At 45.2% G+C, this 9,458-nt stretch overlaps 1 protein-coding gene across 1 annotated transcript; it reads right to left on the bottom strand.

The window, feature by feature from the left end:
• Positions 635 to 1,819, bottom strand: LOC104698794. Its single transcript, XM_010414187.1, has 2 exons — positions 1,173 to 1,819; positions 635 to 1,001 (listed from the first exon to the last, which is right to left on the bottom strand). Exons 1-2 carry the CDS (start codon positions 1,817 to 1,819, stop codon positions 635 to 637), a joined length of 1,014 nt encoding a protein of 337 aa, XP_010412489.1.

The raw sequence follows: 9,458 nt of genomic DNA, 5'->3' as shown, positions 1-9,458 counted from the left end.
TTTTTTTTTTTTTTTTTTTTTGCTAAAGTGCAAATATTCATATAAAATGAAAAAGTTGGTTTACAAAGAGATCAACCATGTGATTGGTTTCTTGGCAAAGAAAGTGGAAAACAAGAAAGCAAATACATTCCTTAAGATAATAGAGTCATTGTAGCCAAGCTTGCATAAGCTTTTTGAAACGCTTGTTGAGTTGGCGTGCAGTGATGGAATTTCTGATCTCACGATCGATGGCTTTAAAGATTGCAGAAGGTAGCATGTGGGTCTGATTGTGGTGCAGGTTGTTCCGTTGTCTCCATATTGCGTAGATGACCGACTGGCAAACCAGTTTGCGCAGGGTAGACGGTGATCTTTCAGTGCCGTGATTCATCCATGAGACCAATTGTTGCCATGAGCCCAAACTGGTGGAAGGCAGGTCCAGTTTCCTACTTGTAGAGTTCCAAAGGAAACGAGCGAAGTCACAAGAAAGGAACATGTGCTCTCGAGATTCTGGATGGTTGGAGCAGAGCCCGCATGTAGTGTTGATGCCCATTCCCCACCTGACCAATCTTGTCTTTTTAGGGAGGCGATCCAGATTGGCAATCCACATATGAAAAGCATGCTTTGGCGTTGCCCCTTTGAACCAAACAGTCTGGTGCTAGTTGACGATCTCTGCTCTCGGTCTTAGAGCCTCCCAGGTTCGTGAAGACGAAAAGCCGTTACACTTCTTATCCACCATCCATATATATGAATCCGACCTTAGAGAATCAATCGGCTTGCCTATGGTGGTTAGGTGGACATGGAGTTGGAGGGCCTGTTCAGAACGTGGGTCAACAATCTTCCATCCTGCAACATCACAAGCATCTGCTAATGTGGCTTTGAGAGGGATCCTTAAGTCTCTGGGCCCTTGATCACCTATATATTTGATTAGAGGACCAAAGGGCGTCCAGTTGTCAAACCAGAAACTTGCTATCCTTCCATTACCGAGGTTGCACATGATGAATCTTTCAGCCAAGGTTCTCAGTCTGAGGAGACACTTCCAGTTCCAAGAGTTTGAAACTGTTTCTGACTGATCCTAGAAGCTTGTTACCTTGCTAAAGTTGTGGAACTTATGCCAAGCGACCCACAAGGAGTCATTTCCAGAGAAGAGGAGCCATAACATTCGAAGACATAAAGTTCTATTCCATGTAGCATACCTTCTTAGACTGAGTCCTCCTTCAGCTCTAGGTAGGCAAACCTGTGACCAAGCAATCTTCGCAATACCTTTCTTATCTGTTTTGCCCGACCATAGGAAACGAGAACAGAGAGACTCAATTTGCCTGATACATCCCAACGGAAGGATGAAAGTGGAGATCCAGAAGTTACCGAGGCCTGAGATTTTAGAAGTAATCAACTGCACTCTACCAGCGAAGGAAAGTGATCTGGTTGCCCACGAGTTGAATTTGGCCTTGAGTTTCTCGATTAGAGGTGCGTACTCTGCAACTTTTAGCTTCCTGCTCATCAAAGGCAATCCCAAGTATCTGATAGGTAATGATCCAGGCGTGAAACCGTAACTTGCCAGAGCATTGGCTTCAACTTGAGTCAGGCCCACATGAAAGAGTTGAGTTTTTCCTCTGTTCATGTGAAGGCCAGACCACCCTGCAAAGTCCTCCAAAGTTTCATAGATACCATGCAAGGATGAGCTGTCTCCATCAAAGAAGATCATCACGTCGTCGGCAAACATTAAGTGGGAGATTTCCACTTCTGAGGTTCTAGGATGATAAGAGATGTAACCGGAAGTGTACCTTGATCTGAGCAGACCCAAGAACACCTCCATGGCAAGCATGAAGAGATATAGTGACATTGCATCACCTTGTCTCAGACCCTTTGTGCTCTTGAAAAAATCTCTTGTGTGGCCGTTTACTGTGACTGAGAAACTGGCAGTGGTTAAACATTCCTGGATCCATCCAATGATTTTTTCAGAAAAAATTTACAGCTCTGAGGGTAGATATAATGAAATCCCATCTAATTGAATCAAAAGCCTTTCTCAGGTCAACTTTCAGCATTGCACTAGGGGGTGTCGTTTCCTTGTGATAACCATGTATGATCTCAGTGGCGAGTAATACATTCTCCAACAATAAGCGACCTGGCATGAAAGCAGATTGGGCATTGCTTATTACCAAAGGCAAGATGGTCTTGAGTCGTCCAGCCAATAACTTTGAAATGACTTTGTAAACTGTATTTAGACAAGAGATTGGCCGAAAATCTGAAACAGTAGAGACATGTAGGGAGAACCATTTGAGGCAGACCAGCGAGAGGAAGTCTGGATCATTCAAAAGAAAGTTGAAGAATCTGAATGGCTTCTTTGACTTAGGTGCTGTAGACTGAAAACTTATCCCACATGAGGCATGATCAGAAAAACTTGGTTCACCAAATAAACCAAGTGAAGATGGGAAGGTGGTGGACCATTGATCTTTAACAAGGATGTGGTCCAGTTTTTTAGCAACTGGAGCACTATTTCTCTTATTCCACCAGGTGAAGGTGGAACCTCTAAAGTTAAGATCAGTCAGGGAAGCATTTAAAAGTACCCCCCTAAAGAGTCTTGTGGGCCTGTCCGCTGAAGAGCCATCGTGTAAGGAGTGTTCCTATGGGTGTAGTAACTGATTGAAGTCACCAAGTACAGCCCAAGCCTTACCACTCATCCTTGTATCAGAAGATAAACTCACCAACTCATCCCATAGAGTATGCCTAGACGGTTTGTCATTTGAAGCATAGACAAAGGAGACTACTATTATATTCGATCTCTTCGGAAGCTGAACTTCACAGCTGACCATTTAAAGAGATTTATTTATAACCGAAACTTTGACGCTAGGATGCCAAAGGATCCAGATCTTCCCTATATCGGAGAAGTCGTAGTTATTATCAAAATGCCAGCCAGGCAACAAGGCGTTGATAAACTTCTGTTGCTTAGGTTGTTTTACATGCGTCTCCACGAGACTGCCAAAAAGTGGTTGATGGCGTCTAAACCATTTCTTAAATCCGCGTCTATGAGAGGACTTATTGAATCCTCTGACATTCCAACAAAAATGTCTAATGACATGATGGTGTCTACTGACATTAATTTTTTTGGGTTTTGGGGCCTTTGCCCCTCGCACTTCGTTATTTTCTCTGAGTCAACACTTCCGTGAACTTCTCTTCATCCTCCAAATCGATGTCCTCTGCTTCAGAGTGTGAGGAAGGAACATCAGAGGAGTCAGCTTCCTCCTCAGAGATAGGAGCACTCGCCACCTTCTGTGGCTCTATTCGATTGTCTATCGAGGCAAATACAGCTTTGCTAGTGCTGGCTCCATCCTTGGATCGATTTACCATCACCCAGTCACCCTCCTTTGTCACGAGCTTAGGGGTTCTAGATCTCCTCCTTCTTTGTTTTTTCTTCTCTTCCAAAGGTTTATTCCTCGGGCAATCCTCATCAGAGTGGATTGTCGAGTTGCATCCTTTACACCGTACCGGCACTGCACGACACTTCCTTAGGCTATGCCCGACTTCTTTGCAATGTGCACACACCGGAGGCATCCATGGGCTTAATACCTCTATACATCTGATGTCCCCAGAGTCGAATTGGATGTTGACAGCTTCTGGCAAAGGCTTACGGGAGTCAATGATTGTGAACACATTTGCAACCTCCAGATTGGCTTTGTTTGTCGTATTAGGATGCAAGAACTTGGGATCGCCGACCACACTAGCGATGCGCTCCAGTCCATCATCATTAAAGAATTGGAAAGGAACATTTCTGAGCTCGAGCCACATGGGAGCTGTTTTGAGCTCAGGTTTAACTGGAACAACTCCAAGCTCCCACTTAGCGACAAACATCGTTTGTCCTTCAATTTGCCATAACCTCTGATTTCAAGACTCGATTCCTTGTCTGGACGTTGGGAATCCGGAACAAAAAGGCATTGCCTTCCATTTTGGAAACGTAATATCCCTGTAATGCTTGCTCCATATCTCATTAAAAATGGTGTGGATTGTAACTTGGGCTGGAGGATCATAGTAGAATTGTCCTAGGATTAACGATTCCCAGGATTTCTTGTGCTTCTCTATCACCGAATCTGGGATTTTCACACACGACTCACCAGATGGTAGGGTAAAGGCATCGCCTTTTCTTGCAACCTTTTAGTATTAACTTTGAAGAGGTCACACCAGGTGTCATCTTCGGCGGTGGGATTAGGCTTGTTTTCTACTGGGTTTGCTGCAACAACCTTGACGGGTGCAGCTTGCGCAGATGGGGATAATGGGATATGAGGAGCGGAAGGGGTTGATGGAGCTGAATTAGGTACCACTGTAGCCACTTGCGTCACATCGACCGCTCCGGGAGACACCAGATCTGAAGTAGATCTCAAATCTTCTTGTGGAGTTATGGCTGAACTTGTCTCGGGGACAGGAACATGGGTAACCAGAGCCGAGGTGGGGTCAACGGGAGTCGTATTCGGAGACTGGAGCTTCGCCGCTGAGTTAACCAAGACTCGAGAGGAGGGTTGAGAATCGCTTATGGGTGGGGACGACTTCGTACCCGAGAGACCTTTATTTCGCTTCTGCTTCCCCATGGGTAGGGGAGAGCTCGACGCCGTAGAGGAGGAGAGGAGTCGGCGCCGTTGGAGACGCCAGAGATTTGCTGTGAAAGAAACCACCTTTTCGACTTTTTGGTGTTTACCTTTCCAAAATCAAAACTGGAATGGTATTTCTTCTTATATAACCGACTATGATTAACAAAACCAAGTTATATTCTAAGAAACCTCTAATTGTTATGTGAATTTTTAAAAGCACATATCTACTAACCATGGAATGTGTGATGTCTATACATAATGAATGTTTTTTTTTTTCGCTAAAATGCAAATATCATATATATGAAAGAAATCACATTATAACTGTTGATGTAAGAAATCGAAAATATAAATAATACGAATATTAATGGGGATAAATCGGAGCTGATCCTTTTATTAATGTAGAAATGAAGTGAAGGGTTTACGGAAAATGACAATCAAAGAGCTAAGCGCAGTTAATACAAAAATTATTGCTATTCTCTCTCTATTTGCCAAAAAAGTGGATCCCTAACTCTGACAATGACATCTGATATATATAGTAGGCCAGTGACCTAGGGCTTCTTCTGTTTCTCTGTAAAATAACGATTTTGCCCATGCAACCAGATGGGCCAGATCCAAGACTTCAGGCCTAAAACTCCTAAGATCTTCTGTTTGGGCTTCTGTAAATGTCGAGGGCAAAACCCATATCCAACAATGGTCCCTCCCTAGTCCGATGAGCGATGGCGTGCTTTAGCTCGTCGGGTACAGTTCCATGTCTCTAGATCCGTCTGGCAAAATGAACAGAAGATTTTTGAGAGTTTGACGGCCTTCCGGAAGATCCGTCTTGCAGTTCCAGTGCGTTGCACATGTTTTTCGAGACATCCAGGAAATTCCGGGATGAATAATGCCTTGCGCAAGTTTTTCGAGACATCCGGGTGATTCTGGGATGAATAGTGTATTGTGCACGTTTTTCTAGGTCACTCGGGTTTTAAATGGGAGTTTTGCATGTTTTGCACGTTTTCCGAGGCGCGGGAAGTAGATATGGCTCCAAAATTAGGGTTTTCCTTTTTATCTCGGTCAACGCGCTGGTCCCCCATATATATATATATGTCTCCTTGACTTTTTTTTTACTTCTAACTTTGCTTCCTCTTCTACAAGGTAATTTTCTTTTTCTCTCCCTTATCCTTTTACTTTAGATTTTTTGTGGTTGTGTAAGGGCCATGGCTTCGCCGAGCACGCCCGCCGCCTTGTTCTTTGTGGGAGATCATAATCTCGCTGTGGCGCCGCCGTTGCCTGGTTCCGTCGAGCAGATTCGGCGAGTACACTGTCCGTTGGCTTTGGTCGAGACCGTGAGGCATCTCGGCTCTGCCGCTCCGCCATGGTGCTTCTCCCTTCGATTCGCTACGTTGCTCTGCGCTAGTCCCCTTGCTCGCCAGACTTGGCCGAGACCGTTAGGCGTCTCGGTCCAGCTTCCGCCCGGATTGTAATAGTGCAACGACGGCGGAATGACGACGCGCTTGCTTCAAAGAAGATGGCGTGCTCGGATGTGGCTGTGGCGAACTCGTGACATGCTTCCGGGGGTACTATCAAGAGTCTCGTGGAATGTTGGGGCAGATTGTGCTTGAAGCTCGACGATGATGGTATGGCGAGATGGCGCGATGGCGAGATGGATTGACGGGGATTTGTCCATACGGTGGCGCGCTCAAGGATTTGTCCTTGTTGTGATTTGAGGGCGCATATCGATAATGGCGAGGTCGTGCTCGTAGCGAGATTGAGGTCGAGTTGATTGCCTGCATAAGGAGCTTGCGGCGCTTGTCATTGCGAGACTTAGGCGGTGATGTGTTGGCGCGCTCAATACTTCTATGTACATGACCTTGGCGAGCTCAACACTTCTCCATATGGAATCATTGGCGAGCTCAACACTTCTCCGTATAAACTCATTGCCGAGCTCAACACTTCTCTGTATGGACTCATTGGCAACCTCAATACCTCTCCGTATGGAATCATTGGCGAGCTCAACACTTCTCCGTATGGACTCATTTGCGAGCTCAATACTTCTTCGTATGGAATCATTGGTGACCTCAATACCTCTCCGTATGGAATCATTGGCGAGCTCAACATATGTATACGGGATTTCTGCGTATGATGTTGTTTTGTCTTGGCGAGATCAAGTTGGCGGGGTCACCATTTGATGAGATCACCACTTGCGGAGAAATTGACGAGCTCGTACGAGTCAAGACGTGCGAGTGTAGTAGGACGGTGGAGTATTTTCATACGTTGATTAACAGATGGGTCTTACTTCTCGAGGATAGGATCTGGAGCCATTCGCGGAGGCTGCTGATGGAGGCACCGAAGAAGCTGCAAACGAGTGATATGTCCTCGTATTATTGCTTGTGGTTTTTGCTTTTGTATTTTTCTTTTTGTCATTGCGAACTCGATTACTGCATGAACATGGTCATCCTGGATATGTTTTTCCCCGAAACGTCTTGAGTAGCCAAGACGGACTTGTCGTACTGTTTTAGGTGCGATACGCGTGACCGGCTTACCCTGTGGGTGCTGCAGGAATTACGTGTGTTCGATTCGGGGTCTCGGCTTACTCACTCCGCTTATTACTAGCTCATTGTGAGTCTGGGCTTGGCTTAAAATATCCTACCGAAGTAAGGAAGTGGATTATTTCACCACTGCACCCATGTGGAGAGCGTTTATAATCGTACACCTGGCCAGGGAGACGATGTGCAAGCTAATCGTTAGCAAGGCAGTATTGCCTGAAAACTCATTGGGTGCGGCTTTTGCTTCCAGCTTATCCCGTAAGTACTTAGAGCTCAATATTGTTGAGCGTGTGACGATTTTATTTTTATTTTTTGAGAGGTTCTCGTTGCGCCAAATATGGAAAGTTTTGCTCCTTGATGCATGCTGGTGAATGTGCGGTGGTTTGCCGACGGTGCTGTCTGGTGGGTGCGCGTACGATGTCAGTGTGATGGTATGGTAGTTGACGCGGAGGCAACATGGCTCATGTGACGATATGTCGACTCTGATGCTTGTCCACTCGGAGTGTTCGAGACTTGGCAAGGGCGAGATCATGGTTGTTCGGAATCTCGCCGTTATTCCAATTTAGAGAGGTCGGCTGGAATGCTGCTTGCTAAGCTTGGTGAGGCTTTATCATCTCTGGTTACTGTGCGTTGCAGCGTGATGGTGCTTGCGATGTCAGCTTCAATACGGAGCATGCTGGTGCCTTGGTCTAGCGGGTCGTTAATCCAAGTGCGGCGGTGTGTAGAGGTCAACAGCATATATTCTCTGTGGTGCGGTGGCATAATGGAGACGATGGTGAGGTGCCCCCGGGGGGTGGTAGGAGAATTGTGGAGTCATGGAACGATAACGGGCAACGTACGATGGCGTAATTGAGAATTTTTATCCTTATTGTTGTGGGCTCGAGAGCGCGAGATCAAGAGTGGCGAGATCGTGACTGCGATATCGAGGGTTGCGAGCTCTGGCGAGAGTTGCGAGATTGAGGGTAGCGAGCTCGAGCGAGAGTTGCGAGGTTGAGACTTTTACGTACGAGATCTTGGCGAGATCGAGACCTTTACGTACAAGATCGTGGCGAGATCGAGACTTTTGCATACGAGATCGTTGCTAGATCGATAGGCTGGCGAGATCAAGACTTTTGCGGACGAGATCATGGCTAGATCGAGACTTTTTGCGTACGAGATCGTTGCTAGATCGAGAGGATGCCGAGGTTGAGAGTTTTACATACGAGATCGTTGCTAGATCGATAGGATGGCGAGATCAAGACTTTTGCGTACGAGATCATGGTAGATCGACTTTTTGCGTACGAGGTCGAGACTTGGCGAGGTGGATGTCATACGGGGGAGCGCTTATGTTTGGCGATGTGGCTCGATACATGGCGAGATGGCTCGATACTTGACGAGAAGGCTGATGGCTGATTGCTTGCGAGATCGTACGCGTAGCGGTTAGATGTTGTGGTTGTCGCTTGAGAATTGTCTCGGCGTTTTGGTTTGTGGTACCAGGCTAGCGCGGTACGCGGTGCACTAGCGTGTTATAACTGACGTGCGGGTAAACTAATGGTGGACGCTCGAGCGAGCTGATTGTGGACACGCGGGCGAGCTGATTGTGGACGTGCGAGCGACCTGATCATGGATGTATGGGCAGTACGCGATACTCAGGACGCAGGATGCCGGGCAGTGCGTAGTACACAGGACGCATGACGTCAGTGGGGGAGGCAGTGAAGAATGAGGGGTGTCATATGACACCCATGAAATTATAAAATTTAGAAGAGTTTTTATAAAAATAATTAATTAGCATATGTTTAAGTTACGTTTGACACCCCTATGAAATTTTGTTGACACCCTTAAATAAATATTAACATATGGTCATTGGGCTTTTGGGCAAACTGGTAGACTTAGCTTTTAACAAAATCTTAATCCAATATATTTGTATGACTAAACATAATAATAAGTTGATTAAAAAAACCTAATTTAACAAAAGTTTGGACTCTTCCTCTTCCATCATCATCGTGCGTACTCTTCCAGTCTTCCTCTTCCAATTTCCATCATCATCTTTGCTTACGCAGATTGAAAACTATGAATCGTAAGTTAATTCATTTGTATAAGATTTTTTTGTTTTGTTTAGTTTAAATAATTAAAATACTATACACGATTTTGGATTTGTGAAAATAGAAGGGATTGCTTAAATAGTTTTTCTCTTGGATATCTTAGTGGGAATGGAATCATGAATTATTATTAATTATTGTTAGTTTGTTACCTAGTTGGAACGTAGCAAAAATTTATTTCATTACTTGTATGTTAGATTTTTTTGTACAAATAATTACGCAAACATGTTACATGTATAGATAATTTGTTCGGTTGTGTATTTTTTGTAGGCAATACAATTGATAGATTTTTGAAAAGA

The sequence above is a fragment of the Camelina sativa genome, chromosome 6 (assembly GCF_000633955.1).
Source record: "Camelina sativa cultivar DH55 chromosome 6, Cs, whole genome shotgun sequence".
Taxonomy (NCBI): domain Eukaryota; kingdom Viridiplantae; phylum Streptophyta; class Magnoliopsida; order Brassicales; family Brassicaceae; genus Camelina; species Camelina sativa.
The sequence above is the reverse complement of the archived record's forward strand: the minus strand, read 5'-3'. Positions and strand labels throughout refer to the sequence as shown.

Excerpts from the sequence above, each read along its gene's own strand:
- LOC104698794 (XM_010414187.1), bottom strand. The coding sequence starts at position 1,819 with ATGTCACTATATCTCTTCATGCTTGCCATGGAGGTGTTCTTGGGTCTG. Across the intron at positions 1,002-1,172 it reads GGAGGACTCAGTCTAAGAAG|ACTGAGAACCTTGGCTGAAA; the intron begins GTATGCTACATG and ends GTGTCTCCTCAG.